At 28.9% G+C, this 25,523-nt stretch overlaps 1 protein-coding gene across 1 annotated transcript in view; it reads right to left on the bottom strand.

Annotated features, from left to right (window-relative positions):
- Nucleotides 1–20,902: 20,902 nt before the first annotated feature.
- Nucleotides 20,903–25,523, bottom strand: part of LOC133331526 (rhophilin-2-A-like) — a gene marked incomplete at its 5' end in the record, with an annotated part of 31,355 nt that continues 26,734 nt past the window's right edge. The window contains 4 exons of the mRNA XM_061539912.1: nt 20,903–21,123; nt 23,565–23,717; nt 23,782–24,098; nt 24,155–24,278. Coding sequence (XP_061395896.1) covers nt 20,923–21,123; nt 23,565–23,717; nt 23,782–24,098; nt 24,155–24,278 — 795 coding nt within the window. The remainder of the gene's footprint in view (nt 21,124–23,564; nt 23,718–23,781; nt 24,099–24,154; nt 24,279–25,523) is intronic.

Below are 25,523 nucleotides of genomic sequence, written 5' to 3'. Positions count from 1 at the left end.
ATTAAGCACATTATTTAAAAAAAGAAAAAAACAAATACATATATATTTTAACGTATAAAAACCCCTAATCTAACATTTAAACGTCATCGTAAAGGAAAAAACAAAACAAAAAATTTAAAAAAAAAATCACACACAAAAATATTAGTTATAGGAAAATTTGTTTAGAAACAAAAGCCCGAATTTTTTTTTCGTTTTTTTAATTTTTTATTTCCTCGCATTAAAGAAAACACCACTCCAAAAACAAAACAAACAAAAATTAAATTAAAAAATTTAACAAATACGCTTGGCTTTCTTTTACAGAAAATGAAATCAGTAAAAGAAAGTAGAAAAACAAAACACAACAGTCGAGGGCGTGTGAATTGTATATTAGTTTATTATTTTTTTAACCGTAAATTATAAATATTTTTTTCCTTTTGCAATTTATTAATTTTTCCAATATATATATTTTTTTACATATATATTATCTTGGATAATTTCAAAAATTCGTAGCTTATAAGATAGTTTTTTAGTTTTTTTCTGTGTTTTTTTTTTTTTTAAGTTTACTTGTGTGTATGTTTGTGTAACTATTTGTATTATCTGTGTATACTATTATATATATTATATATATTTACCGCAAGCAAATGTATTTGTGTTATATATTCAATGTTTATTAACAAAAAACCGAAAAACAAAACAACAAAATTAATTTCTTTAGTTTGATAAGTCTTTTTATAAATGTGCAAAAATCCCTAAATTCAATTTCCAACAACAACAAAAACACAACAAATTTCTTCTTCTTTTCGTACTCCTTTTAAACACAAAAACTTTTCTGCTTTGGAATATTTTTTTTCCATTATTTGTTTTGTTTTCTTTCTTGTCATTTTTTTCAAAAGAACTCTCTTCAGAAAACTCTATCTCGAAATCTCAAAATTTTTTTGTATAAAATGAATTACTACTGATTGATCTCTATAAAAATTCTATTTACTGTCTAAAGTATGACGACAATGTGCATTTTAAATGAAAAACGCAAAATACCTTCCCTATTACGTCCTTCCTTAAAAAAACTCTCAGTTGGAATATTTCCCAAAACCGGTCAAAGAATTCTCTTTACAAAATTCTAATATAGAATTACATACATATATAATTGTTTTATAATGCTATAGTATTTTTTTTAAAAATTGTTTTCTATTGATATATAACTGTCATATTTGGAGTTGGTTGTGTAGGAAAAATTCCAATGGCGCCTAAAAGCATGCTACATATTTGGCGAATGTAAACATGTAATTGGATTTTCTTTGAGAATTTCTCTATACAGTCGTAATCATTTATAACGACACCGAATTTAGCGAACTGAAAAGTCCCAAAAATAGTGTTGGTATTTAACATCGTTATAAGCGATTTAGACTGTAATATATTTATTTCACTTTACTGGCTGGGCCAGATTTTATAATATATTGTTTTTGGACCTATTTATGAAATGCATACTTGTTCTGAATTTGTATGTTTTCCGTTTTATCCAAGAAACCCTCTTCTACGTCAAAGTCAAAGACATTGACTTGGTGTGAACACCTATGCAGGCGAGATGAGGTAGGATTATTAGAGAAAAACAGATAAATTCCTCTTCCAAGTGATTAAGATTTGGATCCATTCGATTGTAAGCGTTTAAGGGCTTTCATCCAAAGAAAACATGTTCTATCTATCTTATTTACATTATTAAAGCACTGAAAATGGGTAATTTTTATTATGGCCGGAGCTACTCAAAAATATTAACATTTTCGGGATTCTCATACTATAGAACGTAACAATCCAGCCATAATTGTACTCTATGGAAGCGTCTGTCATTGTGTGATCGGACGGTGTCGGAATTTGAATGACAAAGGATGTTTTTCTTTACTTTTTTAATTTGGTTTCCTTTCTTATTCAAAGTCCGACTTCTGGATCTAGATCCACGTTCAAAACTTGTAAGTTATACAAAGACAGTCATATCAAGGGAGATTTTTTTTTTTTTATTTCGGATTTAAAACATTTTATTCATTTATTCATGCTCTTCAGAATCTACGCATGGGAAGAAATGACTTCTAATCAGCCAAGGATTCTCCAAGAAAGTGGATAATATTTGTTTTAGTTCAATGTTGAACAGAACTAAATCGTGAGTAGATGTGTGAGAACGTAACTAAAGAGATTATCATTAAAAATTACAGACGAAAAGGTAACCAAGAGACTTCGTGTTTAGCCATCACCGCTATCGTACTATTTTGTGCATTAGTGTATTTGTTGCGTTCGTGGCCTTGTCGATAAGGAATCGCCCTTTTCTCGGTTTCACAAAATAACTTTTTTTAATTTTAAGCAGGGTGCGCAAAAATTCGCTCGCGATTGATTCAAAATACATTATTTTCGTTTTGTGCTCATTTTACGAATGAATTTATGGCGATAAATTGTTTGTTGTTTTTAGCAGAGCTCGCGAGCATTCTCGAACATTTGTTTTTGAGTTTTTCAAAAGATTCTTCTTCAGCAACAAATGAATGAAAGAATGAAATGAGATTGCAAATGATTGTTCATTGTAACTTTATCATTCGCGATAAATTGAAAAACATTCGAATTCTCGCCCGTGAGCATTCGGGAGAAAGACTGTATTTTAATCATTCTCCGCCCCCGCTTCTAGCTATTTCATTCCCTTTGATATCGCTACACCCACGAACTCAACGATTAATCAATGATTAATAAATTGTCGTATATTCCCCTAAAAATTCTGATATAAAAACAACTATTGCTGCAGTTCTACTACAGGTGGTTCCTTCCAGTATATATTCTACAGTAAAATATTGCCAATATAAATGCATATTTTGGAACCTTTAGAAATAACGATTACCAAAATTTGTTAAATAAAATTGGATCTCATAACTAAATGTTACCAATTCCTCATCTCTATTAGGAGAAAATACAATATTGCTGTAGCATTTTCTTGCCATAAATTATTTGACAATTTTGTAGACCATAAATATTTCAGTATCTTTATTTTCACCATGTTCAATATTCCAATAAAATTCGAATTACTTTATTTAAAATTCAAGGAGAGTTCATTTTGATTTTTAATTTCTTTCATTCCGGCTTTATACTTTTCCACTGACTTTCTTTTTTCTATTACCATAATTTGTACATCTCTTCTCCTAATTCCAAAAACAAATATTTCTTTTCTTTTACTGTGTAAATATAAATAAAAATGTATGTGTGTGCGTGCGTGTAAAATCTATCTATCTGTGTGTATGTAAATGTCATAGTTATATAACTTTTTTTGGTGTCCTTTAAAAAATAATAATAATAAACAAAAAAATTAAATAAAACTGAAATAGAAATTCTTGAACGATAATAATAAAACTATATATTGTTGCCCGATGAATGCATGTCGTTTTGAAAAACAAAACAAAAATATTTGAAAACAATAATTAAATGTGATGCAAATTCCATGACTTGAAAAAAAAATCCTGGGAATTTAACATCCAATTAAAACAAAAATCATTATCATGCTTTCATTCATGATTGTGATGATGATCTATAAGTAGAGTAGTATTATCAACTCTGTATGTAATAATGTGTAGTATATATTATATATAAAAATAAAAGTAGAATTATATATATATTTAAAAAATGAAATAATTAATTTCTTTTCTGTGTAAACAACAAGAGAAATCTTAATGAAATTTGCAAAAGGCAATATAAATTTCAAATAATATCATCATAAAATATTGTTTTTAATTTTAAAAATATTTTTTTGTATAGAAAATTTAAATAATGAATATGACGTACATGATCCCAGTGCAATATTTTTCCTCAACCCCACACCCTCATAAATGTAGTGTTTAGTATGGGTGAAAGGAAAAATTTTACAAAAAGAAAAAAATGTATTTAATAATATTTCCTTAAAAATTAAATTAAAAACTTGTAGAAATCATATAGTAAAGCAAATAAATGAAAACCGAGTGAAATGTGATTTAAGAAAAAACCCAACGATTTTAATTTTAATTCTTCACTCTTTTTTTTGTATATTAACTAAAGTAACAAAAAGGAAATATATATGTATGGTAACACATTTCATTAAGTAAAGTGCAATAATAAAATGGAAAATATTCATATTCAAATCATCATAATTTCCATAAACAATAGTTTGTTTTTAAATATTGACATTTCTGTTCCAAACAATTTTTTGGAAATTTGATATTCCCATTTTTAAATTAGAATGCATTTAATTTTGTAATCTTTTGTATGATTCAATAATTTATTAATTTATACACACACACCACTACAGTATTACATTATTTTGATTCGGTATTTAATGGGTTATTATATTATATTCTGTATTGAAAATTTATTTTCGAAAAAAAAAACATAAAAATGTTACAACACCCACCCAAAATCCTTTAACCTAAAAGCCGATATATATTTTGAGACTTCATAGAAATCTAGCTTGAGAAATAGTCGATAGAGTCAATTTCCAGAAGACATAAAAATATTTCAACACCCACCCAAAATCCTTCAACCTAAAAGCCGATATATATTTTGAGTCTCCAAAGAAATCTAGCTTGAGATCCGGAAACATCCCATTTGAATAGAAGAGACAATGAGTTTGATCTCCTTTTATAACTTCGATGTAGGTCGTGAAATTGTCTCCATAATGAGAAAACTGGTTGGATCACGCCTAAGATTCTCGCTATGTATGTCCAGGAACTCATCAAAGATGAATATGAAAATAAAGGAAAATAATTCCCTTTACAAAACATTAAGGGCCCAAAAGTTATTTAATTTGTGACATTTCTTGTAATAAGGCTAGGTTAAGGGATGGACGATCCATTTTTTTTATACCCTCAGCCTTATGTCTAATGAGGGTATATACACTTTGATACGATGAAAATGTGCCTCATCGAAATATTGATTTTAGAACCTATGTTTCTGTGGACCAAATCCTTTTCAGAAAATGTGGAGTCGATTTATCCATGTTCGTTCGTGCGTTGTCCGTCTGTCTGGCTGGTGCGCACGATAACACTCAAAGAGAATAATCGATTTCATCCAAACTTTGCACATCTTAATATTTCTTCCAAACTTTGTTTAAGTTCAAAGATGGGCAATATCGGTCCACGCCTTCTGGTTACTCCCCCAGAAAATGGTCAAAATTGTGCTAAAAATTAAGCTTATATTAAAACGAAAACGGACTATAAGATTTTAACGAAACTTTGTACAACCCAATATCTTTACCAAGTCTAGATCAAGTCCGAAAATGGGACCCATTGGACCACTCCTTCTGGTATCTACCACACAAATGATCAACATACCCCGCAAATCATAGGGTGAGGGTGTATATCTGTCGGCAACATCGACTGACACTTTTATACTTGTTTAAATATAGTCCATCTTATGTTAAAATTGTCATTCGTCTGCCCCTTTTTCCATTTATTGATTTATTAATCTAATGTAGAGTTTAGGGTCTTCCCCCATAAGATTAGGAGGACCCTAACCTAATGAAAAAATCATTGCACAGACTTTGCACCCTGTTTCGTTTCAACATTTTGCGGACGAATATTCTATAGGAATAAACATCCCCTTTACATGTAGTGGTGTGCCTTTAAGGCCTTAAGGATTTCATAGCTTCCGGATTTTTTTCATAATATTTATATATTTACATTTTTGCATTTTGATATTATTTGCATAAGCAGAAGCTCAAAATTCGTTTTTTAAAAGTTAATTTAATATTTTCAAAATTTCTTTAACATCCTTTCCATTTTTTTTTTCTCTCACAAAAATGTGACCCCTCCGAATAAAAACCCGAAATAATAATCATTGCATTTAAATTATAATAAATAAATAAAATTAATAATAAAACTCATGTTAAATAATTAACAAAAATAAAAAATAGTTATATAGATTTATTAAATGTTTATATTATATATTTAGCATGGTAGTAGTAATCATTTTAATCATTAACAAATAAATAAATTATTATTATGTATTATATAAAAACTTTGCCTCTATCTCATTCCTCTTAACATACAAAAAAAAAATCCCATTACAAAACCCAATTAGGCAAAACATAATTATTATATATATTATTTTTAATTATTATTATTTTTTGTTTTAAGTTTTTCCATTTATAAAAAAAGAAAGTAGTACAATTTGATTAGTAGTTTAACAAAAATTATTGAAAACGAAAACAAAAAACCAGCAATAACAACTATTGTTGATTTTTAATTAAAAAAGTAAACAAATAATAAAAATTAAATAAATACAAAATATTATATATTATTATAGAAAAAGAGAAAGAAGAACAAACAAACAAAAAAATCCCATTTAGCAAAATTTAAAACAAAAAAATGTGGCAACAAAAAGAAAAAAATGCAAAATTACAGTCACACACATTACATTACATGCATACATAAATACAATGAGAATATTTAGTAAAAAGAAGAATTAAAAAAAATCGCATATATAACAATAATAAAACAAAAATTAAATTCTATAATAATACAAACACTTATATTAATCCATTTAATTAGTAGACAAAGCGTTTAGCTCTTAAGTCATTATCTTACATATATGAAAAATCCTAAAAAAGAAATATTTAGATTTTTAGCTCAAGTATAATTAATAATATGTATTTAAAATTATATATAGTTTTGTTTTTGTATAGCTTCATAATTATTTTGAATTGTCCTTAATATCATGTAATATTTTTTTATGGACATTGTGCGCTTAGATGGTTTCATAATTTTTTTAAACAAACAATTGCATTACATAGACAGTTTTATATTTTTTTTAAATTTTGATTTTTGAAATTGCTTTGTATCATTGTGAATACAATTATGCCTACAAAAATTACTACTTAAAATTTTGTAAGGATTTAAATTTTAAACTCATTATTATATATTTTCCATTAATAATTAAAATACTTCCTCTAATTTCCAATAGAATTATATAATGGTCATCAAAATACCGCAACTTGGCAAACGAAATATTTTTTGTAGGTGTATCAAAAATATTAGTATTCAAAAAAAGTTTAGAGTAAAAGCAAAAGTCATTTATAGGGTAGGGAAATGGCGAATATGTGATCTTCATAAAGGCAAATAGGTCTACGAGTTGTAATTTGCAGTGACTTTTAATCCCTTGCTAATTCCTTGATCATAATCTCTGTGAAAGGAGTTCTTCGACTAGGAATGATCGTGATTTTAATTCGTAGGCATTTTTCTCCATTGTTATAGTCTCCAATAATTGTTGCAGTTAGTCTGTATTATTATTTCTACCCATAATCTGGACATAAATAAATAATAGATTCTTCCCATCCCTTGAGCCTGTCACATATCTCCTCATATAGGGATGGCATGAATTTATTATTGATTGTCCAGATTGGTATAAGTAATAATTCAGAGACTATTTGCAGCAACAATTATTGCAGACTATAACAATTATATAGCCCGAGTCAGTTTTTTTTTTATTTCGGAGAAGTTTTGTAAATTCGAATACTGAACGCTTCATTCCATATTCCATTATTCACTAAATTCAAATTATAAGATGGGAAATATCGGTCCACTGCTTCTGGTACCTCCCACATAAAATGGTCAAAATTGTGCTGAAAAATAATTTTGTTATATTACGTGAACGGACTATCCGATTTGAACTAAACTTTGCACAACCAACGTTTATAATGTTGAAATATGGGGCTTATCGGTGCATAAATTTTTATAAATTCAAAATTAAGCGATTTGACCCAACCTTTACGCATCATAATATTTTTGCTTGGCTAGATCAATTCAGAAGGTGGGACCCATTGGTCCACTCCTTTCTGGTACCTCCTCCAAAATGTGTCTAAATTTTGAAATTTTATTAATTAAACTTCAAACGAATGCAACCTTTGCAAATCGTAATACTTTTACCTAACCTTGATCATGTTTACCCTTGGGACCCATGGGTAGAAAAATTGAAAATTTGTTATGTCAGTAACAAACGAATGCAATATCCGAATTGTCCCAAACTTTACACATCATAAAAGTTTTACCTCCGAAGATGGGACCCATCGGTCCACTCCTTTTAGAGCCTCTCCCACAATATGTTAAACTTTTGAAAACTTTGTACATCGTAATACTTTTATCAAACCTTGATCATGTCCGAAGATGGGACCCATCGGTCCACTTCTTCTAGTAACTCCCCACACAGTGTCAAAGTTTTGAAAAATTTTCAATTCAATATCAAACGAATGGAATGCCCGAATTGATCCAAACGTTTTAAATCGTATTACTTTTACCAATCCTAGAACAAGTCCGAAAAATTGACCCATCGATCCACTTCTTCTGGTACCTCCAGCACAGAGTGTCAACATTTTGAATTTTTTTTTAATTTAATATCTAACGAGAATCCACTGCAGTAGAATTTTACTCCTAGATTCCGTTGATCTCCTTCTCAATTTGCAAAATTGGATTTTGATATAAAAAGCCATGCCGAGTGAGGCTTGGTACAGTATATTTGTAGATAAATAGCATTATGGGTCGATTTGAGTAATTACTGGGTACAATTTTATTCTAGGTGACGTTTGATCGTTAACGAAGATTGAAGGATTTAGTTCCCTCGTATTACTTCAGACATATCAGGTTTCTTGGAATCTTGAATTGAACGAATAATGCATTTTTTCTACTACTCCAATATTGGAACCTTTAGACTGGAATTTGCACCAACTACTAGTTTCCAATAAATTCTATTTGCAGTGAAGTCACCTGGATACGACTTTCTTTTTTCTTGTCATAGTTTAATCGTCAACGATTTGTGGCCTTATATTCCTCATTATGAATTTGTCACGGCTGGTATTTTTGGTAGAATGGTTAAACGGAGCGACATGTGACATTCAAATTGTCAAACAATGAATGCCGGCCAGCCCCTTTTATTCCGGTCTCTTCGTTTTTGATCGAATCATTCTTAGTCTCATAGAATACATTGCTGTTACACATTCTATAAGAGGTCTGCATACATCTATAATACCTTTCATGTTTACATTTATATGGAAAATCTATGGATCTGCTGAATACTTCTTTCTATAGTTCTTCAATACATTGCATAAATTCCTATATATAAGAAATACATTTAGAGTGTCTTGCAGTTATTGAGGAACTCCTATGGGTTTTCTATAAGGATCCTCCTATAGATTTTCTAAAAAGACCATCTTTCCATATTAAGAGCCATTTTTGTATTATTGAATTGCCTTCGCGTACCAGGGATACATTCAGCCGTATTAGGATTGCCACTTTTCGACAGTCTCTTAGTCGTTGTTGTTGTGCTGCAATTACGAATATCAAGAACGACTACGACACCGTCGACATTTTGTTTACACTTTCTTAATATATTTTATTTTGTATTTATTATTTTTTGGATAACAATAGTATATTAATTTTAATATAATTATGGTTTTTTGTATATTTTGTAAAAATTAATTTTTATTCCCTTCTCGAACATCGTCCATCATTCATCTGGCAACAATATAACAACAACTACAATAACTTTTATTCAAATATTCCCCATTATTTTTTTCTGGAGACCAAAAAAAAGGTTATGACACTCCTTGATTTCCCTTCACCCAACTAATTTATTATAAATATTTTAAAAGAACGACAACAACAAAGAGTGAAGAAAGGAAATGTATTAAAAAAAGAAAACAGAAACAAAAAAAACATACGCACAGTTAAATGAAAAATAATTGAAATATTTTTTATTATACAATAACATGGGCTGCTAAAAAATAATTTTTTTTTATTTTTTTTTTTTGAATACTATAAGAAAAAAATCTCTTCATATCTTGTATTTTTATATATATTTTTTGTATACTAAAAAAAAAAACAAAACTGTAACAAAACAACTGTGAAAACAAAAATTCTTCTCTATTTATTTTTTTTTATTTTATTTTTTCTTCTTCTCAGTTTTTTATACAATTTATACATTTTTTATTTTTTCTTTATTTTTTTTTCTACAGAAAATTTTATTTTACTCTATTTTCTCCATACATATACATATATTTTATACCAAAGATACGAATTATATTCGTAGTAAAAAAACATTAATTATTTAAGTAAACAAAAACAAACAGTAAAAACAACAAATTTATTTAATAAACAATCAACATATAAAAAAGAACTGTTTTATTTATTAGTTTTTAATTTCATTTATATTTGTTTTTAAGTTTAGTTTTACAAAAATCGAACACACACAAAATCAAAATTTAATTTTTTATATACATTTTTTTATACAATAATTAATTTTAAGATTTTTTTTTTGCTTTTAATTATAATTTTTTGTTAGTTTAAGATTTTTTGGAATAATTATTATTTTTTGTTTTAATTTTCAAATTTCAAATTTTTTTATTTTAATTTTTTATATATAAACTTCTTGTATTAAAGATTTTTTGTAAAACAATTGTGATTCTTACACTATATTTTTTTAAATACAAATAACAACAAAAATAATCATGCAAAAACAAGAAACAAATAAGAAGAAGAAAATATGAGACGACTGCGCACATGATATATGAACAAATTTAAGAACCAACTTATAATTATAAACAACAACAACAAAAACCAATTAATTTAATTTACACACATTTTTTTAAACTCGAATTGCACAATAATCTTCTATTTATATATACATAAAATGAAAATAAAAAAATTACATATAAAACATTATATATAAAATACAAACAAGTTCAAAAATCCTCTTCCCCCCCCCCCCCCTCAAAAATTTTCATTTTCCTCATGTAAAAAACAAAACCCAACAATCTCTATATAAATATCAAAATTTATATTTTTTCCTTTACATAATATAATTATACTATATATAAATAAAACATTTATTACTATTATAATTTTTTTACCTTATAGTTCTACTGTTTATATATACACAACATATATGTTTACTTTAATTTTAAAAAAATAATTTTTCTACTATATTTATAACGACTTTTTTTATTTATTTTATACTAAAACTTTTTTAATACAAACCATATATATACAAAAATATATATAAAGAAACAAAAAAAAATCCAACAAAGCAAAACAAAATATCATTGCTAAAAAAAATCTCTATACAAACAAAAATCAATAATATAATTTTAATTTATATATAATAAACAACAACAAAAACATATTGTATTTAAAATTATATTTCTATAAATGTATGTGTAATTATAATGACGAAAAAACAAACAAAAAAATAATAAAAAAATACATAAAAAAACAAAAACACAATAAACGTATTTTTCAAAACAAACAACAAATGGTTAAACAATTATTATTTTTTTATTTATTTAATTTTATGTCTTTTTTTTGCTCATTTATTGTAATTAATTTGATTTGTTAATACATTACCATGTTTTTTAATGTATGTACCTTTTTTATGAAATTCCAATTGTAAATGTACAAATACAACAAGTTCGACACCTTTTTTGTAAACAAGTGGTCCTGAATTATAAATTTCCCTTTATCCGTTTCAATGTTTCCTAAACGAGATTTTGAAATTATTTCTGTAGATCGGGAATTTCTAGAACATGTTGTTGTATTGTTAAAAATCAAAATAGACTTTGTATTTCCAAATTGAATTCCAATGATATATTCAGCTTAATTATAGTATAACTTTTCTCTTTGTCATTGATGGGACTGGACTTCGATTCGATTCCATGATTTGTATACAATAATGTATTGTAGGTCAGTAGAAGTTCATCCATAGATATGTAGAAGATTTTTTATGAGAATTCTTCTATAGGAAATCTATAGAATAATAGAAGACTTTCAATATGTTTTCAATAAAAAACCCAGTAAAAAAATAAACTTTGATCAGTTTGGCAAAGTGGCCGTGGCCTATAATCAATACTTCTTATTCCAAATAGGCTTAGAAATAATACTCTCTTATCCATTTAGTTTAGAAACTGTGGTCTTAAAATACTTTTATATATATGTCATGTTAAGAATACAGCTTAACATAACATGAATGGGGTATAGTCTCATATCCCAAATAGAGTTCGAACATGTTGATATTTTTCCTATTTCCATAATTTGTCATTTTAGAACTCAAGCTGGTTTGGTGTTTCTCGTGATGAAAGTCATAAACAATACCACGCACACTTTAGATTGTTTTGTAGCGTATTCATTGAAAGTTGTCAGCATAGTCCCCTAATTTCCCTGTTGAATGAAATGGAAGAAATTCGATCGTTTTAAAATTATCACTGAACATAGCTCTAATCATTTTCCCCATGCAAAGTCTAATCGAAGATTTTCTGTCCACTCTAGAATAAGATTCTTGGACTTCGTTCAGGAATTACTATTCACATTCTTATAATAGTGTTATTATTCTCCCTATTAGGATACTTATCGGCCTTTCTATGCATAGATTATTGGCCTTAATATCAGAAGACCCGAATGCCTATTCTGAAGAAAACCTATTGCACTTTCTATCAAAAGATAGGTATTGACCTTCAGTCGTTCCCATATACCCTTATATCGGCCTAAAGTTCTTATGTCCAACACCACACTGTAGTGCTGGGTATATTGTATTTTTCTATATTTTTTAACAGACAAAAGAAAACGATATAGATCCATGGTTACTTTTGAGTATTTACATAGAATTATATTCTGGGTCGTACCTCTGCCCATGTATTTTCGTAGGCAAATGTGCAAGGTAAAAATCGATGGGAAACTTTTTTTAATTTTAGCTTAAAATGTGAAAATCAATTGGTGAGTTTTTGTAACTGAAATTTTCAATCTTTCATGGTTTGAAGATGTTGGAATTCTTTCAGACAATTTTTAGGTTTTTCGTTTGCGTTTATAAACTTTAAAATTTGCTTCTATGGTCTGCATATATCAGTTATAGATTAAACATGTTCTGCATTGTAATCCATATAAGGGCATAATTGGATAAAAAGTTCAAAAAAGATGCAGGGTGTTGGGGAAATATAGTCGAATCCGTATTTGAAAGTAATAATTCTTTAACTTTTTCTCAAATTTTACACCGGTTAATTGAAATTCCTTCTTTGAAATATACTCCGCTTAACTGAAAAAATATGCTTCGTGTTTTCGTAACGCTAGTTTTATATTTGCCTTACATACTTACCTTTAAAAAAATCTCAGAGTAATTTATGAACCTTAAAATCCAATATAAATGTAAAAATGTGCACGGTGAAAAATGTTCTGCAAAGACAGAGACAGCCTACATTAAAGGATACCCAGATACGGCGCCAATGAGTCTGGCTTATTTCTTAAAACATTGTCTTTCGGCACATTGGCTAATTAATCTGAAAAATTAAAGAGTCTCCAAAGATCGAATTACGATACTGTTTGTTTCAAGGTCCAACGATCTAAAATTCCATTTAAAAAATTCTTCTCAAAATAAATATTTTCATAGGGAGGAATAGTATGTACGGATATTATTGTTTGCGTTTTACAATTTGCATATCAATAATAATCTAATTTAGATTTTAAACGTGAATATAAAGTAAAGAATTTCTATTTTTTCTGATGGCTTAATTGAAACACTTTTTCTATTAAGCGAACTTCGGTAAAATGAAACATATCAACTATTCAGACTTCGCATTATTGAAATACTTGCATAATAGAAGCAAACTCACGTTAAGGATCTGACTGTACCACCAAAATAAAAATTCATTTTCAGTTTTAGAAAGCCCATTCGAAGTGACAATTTATGATGGGGATCATAGTCACTTTGGTAGATGGATGCACATATAACTGATAACATATGCCCTGAAGGTGAAGGTATCGTTAGTGTTTACGTTTCTCCAAAGATTGGTAGGTTCTGCATCTCCCCATAAACGACGTATAGGAGAAGTTAGGTTTACTTATGTATTTTTCAGGAAATGTTCATAGTTGGAGAATTTTCATATATGTTTCAGGGTGAAACTATTGCTGATGTTACTATTGTTTATTGTTGTTGTAGTAGTCCTAATATTTTATACGAAACAAACTACACCTGGTAGGCCTTTCCACGACAGATTCGTCGACACTTGCGTCATTTCGAATCGTAGACCCAAATGACCCGAACCTCACTCGGCCATTGTCTGTCACATCAGCCCATTGTGAAGCAGTAAGGCTGATACAACAACAACTTCTGGTATGTTGGGAAGATTATTATAACATGGAAAAAATTGCTCTACGTTGTTGGTGATTATATAACCAGAATTTACCCTGCGTGAAATTTAGTAGATTCTTCTTATATGGAATATTTGAAAATTATATGCCTTTTTCTACCATATGAATACCAAGAGAATAAAAATAAAAATTGAGAAGGTTTAAATCAATCAAATAGCTTTACATGAAAATGTTAGAATTTTACATAAAAAAGAGGAAAATCAGTCTTGAATCGAAAAACTAAATGTTTTCAAAAAAAAAAAAAAAAATAATAATAATAAATAATTTTTTTCTTTTGTATTAAGCACACTTGTTTTATAATATATATTTTTTCAAAACTAATTTGTTTCCGATTTACAAGCTGTTTCTCAGTAATATTTTTTTATAATAAGTATTATACTTTAAATATTATTTGATTTTATTTACTCTATTATATATTTTTGTGTGATTATATCCATTCCTATATTTTCAGAAACGTAAGAAGTTATCACCGACTGATTTCTGTATGCCAGGATGTATTAGCATTAGAAACCATTTCCTCCTCTTCATTTCTCCAAATGCGGCAATGGTCATTACATTGATTTTGTCCATTTAGACTGGTTAAGGTATTCGTTTAGCGAATACCCACCTAGGTTGACGACTCTTCCGGGTGTCAAATTCAATTTCTATTCCGACAAGATTTTTACGATCCTGTTATCCACATGTATATGGCATGTTTTTTCTTTACAAATCAGGATGTGATAATTTGTAAATACCTTGCAGAGGTCAGCCAGATTTACCACATGAGAAAATACCCTCACTGTTATTATAACTCAGTTTTGGTATACCATCAAGGGAAATCCATAGCTCAAATTTGATTTTTTTTATTGGAAACTGGAGTCGAAGTTTATTGAAGATGTGTAAAAGTCAGCTAAAGTTATTTCGAATGGTCATGATGTTTCTGCAATATTCCTTGTTTATGGTTAATAGCGATGAGACCACCCAACCCTTTTCCTCGTTATACGTGCTTTGACGACCTAATGTTACCCACTGTAGAAAGGTATTGTAATTTAGCACATTTTAGATTGTACTTCATTTTTTGAACCCATTTTAAAAATTAAAAATTGATCTATACAACAAATAAACATTCATTATTGTAGAGAATATTATTATTATTTTTTAATTTTATAACTCAAAATCAAGATTTCAATTGTATAGCCAATCGTTCGAGTTATTCGTCGATATATATTTGGTAGATGATTTAGAAATTTTGAAGAATCTTTTTATGAAATATTTTCTGTGTTATGCTACGAACAATTTGCATTTAACTTAACTTGAATATAAATATTAAAATACAGTTTTTTTAAACATATATATTATTTACTTTAAATAATGTTTATAAATTATATATAGATAATTTCCATTAAATATTAATATATATTTTAAATGTTTAGCTTCTTTATATAATGCAGCCCTCTTGTAATTCCAATTTTAGTTTGTAGTTTTTTATGTATAATTTATTTTAATCAAAAATAATTTTTTAATTTATTTTATTTAAGAAACCTTTTGTATTTTTAAAAACATTTTCTAATATTTTGTAAAATTATAATTTTATAATAACCAATATTTTAACAATAAAATACATTAAACTAATTGCAATAAATAAAATTTGTTTTAAACAATTTTAAATAAAAAATTAATAAATAAATAAACAAAACAAAAAATATCTAAAAACAAATAATTAACAAATTATAAAAATAATGTGAAATTTAACCCCAACGGTAAACTTAAAGAAAATTTTGAGACAAAATAATCTAAAAAAATAAATAACCACTTGACAACAAATAACAAAAAAAATAAATAAATAAATAACGTATATATTTATATAAATGTCTAGTCGTATTTTCAGTATTATTAAATAATAAATCTAACTAACAAAAACAAATAAATATACAAAAAAACACACTCCACAATAATAAAAACAACTACTCAATAATATTATATGATACAGGCTCCTTTAAACTGTATAAAATAATAATAATAAAAAAAAATTAATAAAAAATAAAACAACTTTAAAAATAAATAAAAAAATAACAATTAACAAACAATAAATATATCCCACTCCCCCCACAAAAAAAAAACAAAACCAACCAAAATGAAACTTTTTAGAAACATTTTTTAACTAAAAACAACAAAGAACAAAAACTAAATAAAAAAATTGCAAAAAATAATAATTTTTGTTTTTCATATAAATGTTTACAAGAAAATAAAAATGTGAAACAGAAAATCGTAAAAAAATGGTAAACAAAAGAAGAAGAAAAGAAAACAAAAAACATCAATAAATCTAATACAAAAAAAAAAAAAAATATATAAAAAAACGTATAAATGTCTGTTTTTTAGCCCATAAGTTTACAATAAAAAAATGAGAAAAATTAAAAAAAAACAACAACCAACCAACAACAACAAAAATATAGCTATATTATATCCTTAATGTGTATGTATGCATAAACAAACTTATAAATGTGTAAAACTACAACAACAACAAAAATTAAATGAACAAGTCTTTAATAAAAATCATTTAAAAATTATTAAAAAAAATGTTTGGAAATTGTTGTTTTTTTACATTTATTGGGAGGATTGCTTTTATATAAAAAGACAAAAATTGATGTCTGATTTTAGGATATGAAACTGTCACCTCTCAGTTACAATTCCAATAAAAAACAGTAAGCAAAGTAGTAAAGTCGAACGGGGCCGACTATATCATACCCTTCACTAAATATATGACCTTTATCTAAATGTGAACCGACTTAGATCAATCCATAAACAAGTCATTCGTTTGTTACAATGGGACAAAATTATTTTACCATCTACCTTACAAACATGAGGAGTTTGGTGCACCATTTACTTAAAATCGGATGAAAATACATATGGAAGGTATATCCAAATATGAACCAATTTCAACCAAACTTGTCACAGGTTAGGTTATATTAATTTCAGCAGGTTTTTGGGTCCTACTTAAAATTGGTCGAAACTATATATATGGGAGCTATATCTAAATCTGAACGGATTCCAACAAAACTTCACACCCTAGGCTATACTATCTCCAGTACGTTATGCACAATTTTGTGTCAATCCACTTAACTTTGGGTCTTTGGTGGGTCAACGCGGACGAAAATATATATTGGAGCTACATCATTCTAGACTCAATTCAGTACGCTACGCCACGTTTCGTGGAAATCGAAAGATATATAGAGACTTTGGTAAACAATTTACATTAAATCGGTCGAAAATGTATATGGGAGCTGAAACCTAAACCTATTTTCCGGAAACTTTGCACACATCTTTCTTTCCTCATTTGGTGAACCTTTGGTGAACCATTTACGTTAAATCAGATGAATATATATATATATATATATATATGGGAGCTATATCTAAATCTAAACCGATTTTCGGGAAAAACCATACATTTCATTCTAGACTCAATTCAGGTCACTATACCAAATTTCGTGGAAATCGAAAGCTATATATGGACTTTAGTATACCATTTACATTATATCAGAGCTCATATATATGGGAGTTACATCTAAATCTGAGCCGATTTTCAAGAAATTTTACACACATCATTCTTGACTCAATCCAGTATGCTACGCCAAATTTCGTGCAAATCGAAAGATATATAGGGACTTTGGTATACCATTTACATTGGCTATATCTAAATCTGAACCGATTTTCAACAAGTTTTACACACATCATTCTAGACTCAATTCAGGACGCTATGCCGAATTTCATGTAAATCGAAGGATATATATGTACTTTGGTGAACCATTTACATTAAATCGGGCGAACATATATATGAGAGCTATATCCAAATCGGAACCGATTTTCACGAAACGTCATTCTAGACTTAATTCAGTACGCTATGCCAAAATTCGTGCAAATCGAATGAGTTTCAGGGACTTTGGTGCACCATTTATCTGAAATCGGGCAAAACTATATATGGGAGCTATATCTAAATCTAAATCGATTTTCAAGAAATTTTACACACATCATTCTAGACTCAATACAGTATGCTATGCCAAATTTCGTGCAAATCGAAGAATATATAGGAACTTTCGAAGTATATATAGGGACCAATTACATTAAATCGGACGATAATATATATGGGATCTATATCTAAATCTGAACGGATTTTTCCCAATTTCTTTATTCTGAAATCTGACAGAGCCTCATGCCTAGACTTATTTAAAAATATTTTTTTTAAGAAATAATGCTATAAAAAGATATTTTTCAATTTGGATATTTTTCAATTAGAAACACACAAAATTGATTTTACTTTGAAATCCAAAACCGGCACCTTCTACGACAAACTAATAGCATAACAATGTCATTCATACTCAAAGCAATCATCATTACCATTTCCCGAAAAGTTACTGCCGCCATTCGTTAATGTTTTCCAATTTAAAGCAATTTACCGAAATTCCGTAATTTCAAAAGTAAATTTTTCTTAATTTATTGGCACACATAGAAACTACAAAATCTCCTTTAAACAATAGTGAAAGTTGCATGTAAATATCTCCATTCATTACAGAGTTATAGCCATTTAAAGTTGACCTTGTGTCAAAATTTTTGTCTGATTAAGAATATGGTTTTGTATACTTTGTGAAGTCTCTGGTGAATATTTCGAGCTGATGACCAATTGTCAACACTCTCCACCTTATGGTAGAGGTTTAAAAAATCAAATTTCCCTTAAAACCCCTATTTTCAGAAATTTAAACACAAAACAAAAAGTTTTCATATTAACATGATTTCCTCAACAATTGTACGAGCTTGCCAATTGCTGTGCATACACACATTATCTACACAATCTCCCCTAACCAGTAGTGAAAGTTACATACCAATACCTCCATTCATTACCGAGTTATAGCCATTTAAAGTTGACCTTGTGTCATAATATAGCTGCTACACGATTCTGTTCGCCTATTACCGCAAATGAGAAAATGGCAAAATTGGTATGTTCCAAAAATCAAAAAATTTCAGTCGCGTTGCCAATCGTTTGATTTTTGGTGTGTGTGATGCTAGTCTGGAAATTATGAGCATACTTTTAGGCGTTACATGCAAAAGCTTGGTGGTTGGCAACATTTCCAGTTTACACCCATTGAATTGATGCGCCTGAAAGTATGCTCATTATTTGCAGACTCACACCGAACAAACCAAAACAAACGATTGGCAACGCGGCTACTTTTCGGTTTTTGGTGCTTTGTCAATTTTGCAATTTTCCCATTTGCGGTAATAGGCGAACAGAATCGTGTAGCCGCTATATTTTGACACACGGTCAACTTTAAATGGCTATAATTCGGTAATGAGTGGAGATATTGGCATGCAACTTTCACTACTGGTTAGGGGAGATTGTGTAGATTATGTGTGTATGCACAGCAATTGGCAAGCTCGTACAATTGTTGAGAAAATCATGTTAATATGTAACATTGTTGTATTGGGTTTAATTTGTTGAAATTAGGGATTTCAAGGGAAATTTGATTTTTTAAACCTCTACCATAAGGTGGAGTGTGTTGAAAACTGTTCATCACCTGGAAATATTTACCAGAGACTACACAAAGTATACAAAGCCGTATTCTTAGTGAGCCAAAAATGTTGAAACAAGGTCAACTTCAAATGGCTATAACTCAGTAATGAATGGAGATATTTGCATGCAACTTTCATTATTGTTTAAAGGAGATTTTGTAGTTTCTATGTGTATAAAAAATGTGGATACGTTTACTTATGAAATTACGGAATTTCGGAAAATAGCTTTCAATTTGGAAAAAAAATCAACGAAGGGCGGAAGTAACATTCTCTACCAAAAATTATCGGTATTGGCCAAAGTGTCTGGTTAGGCCGGCTTATAAAGGTTCCCCTAAATATTCGGGTTTTTTGTAGATTTTGCGGAAGTTTTTCAAACGAATTGATTGTAAAAGGGGTTATGCCTAGGTGTTAGCATAAATTTTGAAGTATTTTTTTTAATTATTTTTTTATTACTATTCCAATTTATTATATTAAATAAAACATCAATTTTATTTATTTTTTTGAAAAAATATATACACTGTTTATTTGAAAATTGTTTTGTTTCTTCTTAATCATATCTATATAATTCAGCATTTTAACATATAACTATATAATTATTTATAAAATATATATATTCAATAATAATAATAAAAAATATACATTTGTGTTGTTACTTCATTATCTTCAACTGACATCATTTATCATATACATATATATATAAATATTGTTATGGCTTATAATTAAAAAATAAAAATAAAAACAATTATTACTACAAAAGACAAAAGAAAAAAAATCAAGATAAAAATAATGTTTAAGGTTCGTTTTTCAAACAGGCATTCAAAGTTGTTTTGTTTTTTAAAAACTTCAAGTAAAATTTAAAACATATATATATAGTCCTTATATAAAATTCCAATGTTAGTTAATTTTCTCTTAACAAAATAAATTTAAAGTTTTTCATTTTCATCATATACAATATTTTAATTCAAAATATTAAGATTTTTCCTTATAACCCAATTAAAAGAAAAATTTTGGATTTTGAAAAAAAATAGTTTTTCGTTAAAAATTGTGTGCCTTTAAGCTTAATCCTAAATTTATATATATATGGTTTTTGTTCTATATAAATAATAATTATTATTAATTTAATTAATAATATTGTTTTTCATTTCTGTTCTTGTTTTGTCTTGTTTTATAAAAAAAATAATGGCCACTGATGTCTTGAATTTTTGTTGTTGTTTTAATTAATTTTTTTTAATTAAAATATTTTTGCTAAACTGGGAGTACGCCGAAATGGATTCCATGAACTTGATGAAATACTACCCAGCAAGGGTTTAGATGTAGACTTGCAACGTATTTTGGGTTTGGTTGTTGTTCCTGTGGGACTGGACGATCCCGATGAGACACCAGAGGAGCTAGCCGCAGATAATGTTGAAATGGAACCCTTTGATGATAATGGCTGGAAGAAACGAAAGGAAACAGAATTAGTAATCGGATTTTTTAAAGAATATTTTTTCAAGGACTAACACAAGGCGTGGATTTTTTAAAGAATATTTTTTTCAAGGACTAACAGGCGTGGATTTTTTAAAGAATATTTTTTTCAAGGACTAACAGGCGTGGGTTTTTTGAAGAATATTTTTTTCATAAACTAACACAAGGCGTGGATTTTTTAAAGAATATTTTTTTCAAGGACTAACAGGCGTGGGTTTTTTAAAGAATATTTTTTTCAAGGACTAACAGGCGTGGGTTTTTTAAAGAATATTTTTTCAAGGACTAACACAAGGCGTGGATTTTTTAAAGAATATTTTTTCAAGGACTAACACAAGGCGTGGATTTTTTAAACAATATTTTTTCAAGGACTAACACAAGGCGTGGATTTTTTAAACAATATTTTTTCAAGGACTAACACAAGGCGTGGATTTTTTAAACAATATTTTTTCAAGGACTAACACAAGGCGTGGATTTTTTTAAAGAATATTTTTTCAAGGACTAACACAAGGCGTGGATTTTTTAAAGAATATTTTTTCAAGGACTAACACAAGGCGTGGATTTTTTAAAGAATATTTTTTCAAGGACTAACACAAGGCGTGGATTTTTTAAAGAATATTTTTTCAAGGACTAACACAAGGCGTGGATTTTTTAAAGAATATTTTTTCAAGGACTAACACAAGGCGTGGATTTTTTAAAGAATATTTTTTCAAGGACCATCCAACAAGGCGTGGATTTTTTAAAGAATATTTTTTCAAGGACCATCCAACAAGGCGTGGATTTTTTAAAGAATATTTTTTCAAGGACCATCCAACAAGGCGTGGATTTTTTAAAGAATATTTTTTCAAGGACCATCCAACAAGGCGTGGATTTTTTAAAGAATATTTTTTCAAGGACCATCCAACAAGGCGTGGATTTTTTAAAGAATATTTTTTCAAGGACCATCCAACAAGGCGTGGATTTTTTAAAGAATATTTTTTCAAGGACCATCCAACAAGGCGTGGATTTTTTAAACAATATTTTTTCAAGGACTAACACAAGGCGTGGATTTTTTAAAGAATATTTTTTCAAGGCGTGGATTTTTTAAAGAATATTTTTTCAAGGACTAACACAAGGCGTGGATTTTTTAAAGAATATTTTTTCAAGGCGTGGATTTTTTAAAGAATATTTTTTCAAGGCGTGGATTTTTTAAAGAATATTTTTTCAAGGACTAACACAAGGCGTGGATTTTTTAAAGAATATTTCTTCAAGGACTAACACAAGGCGTGGATTTTTTAAAGAATATTTTTTCAAGGCGTGGATTTTTTAAAGAATATTTTTTCAAGGCGTGGATTTTTTAAAGAATATTTTTTCAAGGACTAACACAAGGCGTGGATTTTTTAAAGAATATTTCTTCAAGGACTAACACAAGGCGTGGATTTTTTAAAGAATATTTTTTCAAGGCGTGGATTTTTTAAATAATATTTTTTCAAGGCGTGGATTTTTTAAAGAATATTTTTTCAAGGCGTGGATTTTTTAAAGAATATTTTTTCAAGGACTAACACAAGGCGTGGATTTTTTAAAGAATATTTTTTCAAGGACTAACACAAGGCGTGGATTTTTTAAAGAATATTTTTTCAAGGACTAACACAAGGCGTGGATTTTTTAAAGAATATTTTTTCAAGGCGTGGATTTTTTAAAGAATATTTTTTCAAGGACTAACACAAGGCGTGGATTTTTTAAAGAATATTTCTTCAAGGACTAACACAAGGCGTGGATTTTTTAAAGAATATTTTTTCAAGGACTAACACAAGGTGTGGATTTTTAAAGAATATTTTTTCAAGGACTAACACAAGGCGTGGATTTTTTAAAGAATACTTTTTCAAGGACTAACACAAGGCGTGGATTTTTTAAAGAATATTTTTTCAAGGACTAACACAAGGCGTGGATTTTTTAAAGAATATTTTTTCAAGGACTAACACAAGGCGTGGATTTTTTAAAGAATATTTTTTCAAGGACTAACACAAGGCGTGGATTTTTTAAAGAATATTTTTTCAAGGACTAACACAAGGCGTGGATTTTTTAAAGAATATTTTTTTCAAGGACTAACACAAGGCGTGGATTTTTTAAAGAATATTTTTTCAAGGACTAACACAAGGCGTGGATTTTTTAAAGAATATTTTTTCAAGGACTAACACAAGGCGTGGATTTTTTAAAGAATATTTTTTCAAGGCCTGGATTTTAAAAAAATATTTTTTAAGGACTACTACAAGCCCAGGATTGTAAAAAAATATTTTTTAAGGTATACCACAAGGCCTGGATTGTAAAAAAAAATTTAAGGACTACCACAAGGACTGGATTTAAAAAAAAAATTTAAGGACTACCACAAGGCCTGGATTAAAAAAAATATTTTTTAAGGACTACTGTATTTACCTTCAAATAATTTCTATCCATTGGCGTTATAACTTTCAGCTCCAATGTAGAACCACACGATTGTATCAGGCGCACCACCTGTTGATGTAGATACCATTTGACATCGATGCCGGCAATTTCTACAATAAAATCACCCTCCTTAATGCCACCCAACTGGAATCAAAATAATACAAATTAATTTCAAATAAAGACATTTTTAGAATTCCCCAAAACTCACATCTGCCAATGAATTAATTTCCACATGGGCAATCATCACGGGAGCATCACCCTGCACATGAAAACCGAAACTTTCAATTTCTTCCTTGTACAAACTACAACCCACTTCATGGCCATCAGCCGGCGATGGACAATGACAATGGTAATGGGTACCATCATGATAGATGGCCGAACCCTTTTGTAGACGTACACAACGCGGTGCGGTCCAATGACGTCGGGCAGAAAAAATGGCAATTGGACCCAATCGCTTGAAGGGATCTTCAACTTTGTACGATGTAAAATCGGGACCGGTTAGGGAGAGGGTGAATTTGGAGCAGGCTGGAAATGAAAAAAAAAAATTATTTTGTAATTTTGAATTTTATTTCTATACTCACCTTCAATTTGAACTTCTATTAAATCATCGATTTCATTTTCTGGCATTTCTACGCTGAATTTTTCCAATTCATCTTGGGTTTTGTATTGGGCTTCCTTAATGACTTGTGTTAAAGATGTTTTATTCTGAAAACAAAAAATAGAAAAAAAATTATATTTAATTTAAATGAATTGTTATTAGGTATGTAACTACTCCTCCATAACTTTAAAATAGTGCCAAGGAAGACTTAACACCATTTATGGCAGATCAAACAACCTAGGAGAAAACACCCAAATGCTCTTCGCAAATGATGATACATTTGTGACAGCTGCTTCTTCGTGCTGGTTTTTGCTTAGATGTGTCTGCGCAAAAAAATTTGCAATTTGTGGACCACGCAAAGTCGTTGTAACGAAAAGGTATGACAACATTGTTGTCGCACATATGTGTGCTCTTGTGCATGGCTGTTGCAACACTTGGAAATTTGTAATGTGGTAGCAAGTGAAAAAAACGAAAATCGTTTAGCAGCTAATGATAAATATGGTCATGATGCTGATTCCATAAATGGCCTCTCAGACATAACAACAACAAGAATACACCCATTGTCGTCGTCGTCGGAAGCCATCATGTCAGCATATTATTTTTTGTACAAACAATTCATAAGATATTTTTCCGAACTCCATGCGTGGTTTTTTTAAGAAAGATTTCTTATGGATTTTATAGAATTATTTTGAGGATTATTCCGATTTTTTTAAAGTCTTGCAGAGCCACAAGGTTCTATTTTTAAGGCAATTTTTAGGAATAATTTTTAAAAGGGCTTCGAGAGGTACATGTGTGGATTTTTAGAAATATTTTTTGAAGTGCATCAGGGCTACAAACGTGGATGTTTTAAGGGGACCCCCCCCCCCATTCTCGGGGTCAAAATTTTTTTTGATTAAATTCGATTCTACACTAATTCAAGAATGTCTCTGCAAAATTTCAAATGAAAATCTCCAGAACTCTTGAAGATATAGCCAATTTATTGTGTCAGCATCAAGTGACGGCTAAAGGGCTTCTCAAACTTTGAACGCGTTTTTCTCTTTTGCGAATGGCGGGCACGATAACTCAAAAACTAATAACCCAATCGATTTCAAATTTTTACACGTTTCTCTGTGAGTGTATAGCTATCGTATGAACTAGGATAAAGCCAATCGATGTAGATCTTCCTTATTTTTTAACTTGGTTTTTGGTCAAAATTGGGCGATTTTTCAAAAATATTTTTTCAAAGGTCCGCCATTTTGTTAATTTTAGAGCGAAGTCAATAATCCTAGTTCATACGAGAGCCAGACATGTACTCTTTCTAACACCGTTGGAATTTTCGGATTCCGATGATCCAGTGAGGAGTTATCATGCCC

This window comes from Musca vetustissima, unplaced genomic scaffold (genome assembly GCF_032173495.1).
Source record: "Musca vetustissima isolate MV318-11 ecotype Yass unplaced genomic scaffold, APGP_CSIRO_Mvet_v1 utg1593, whole genome shotgun sequence".
Taxonomy (NCBI): Eukaryota; Metazoa; Arthropoda; class Insecta; order Diptera; family Muscidae; genus Musca; species Musca vetustissima.
Note: the sequence above shows the minus strand (reverse complement) of the source record. Positions and strands in the feature narration are given on the sequence as shown.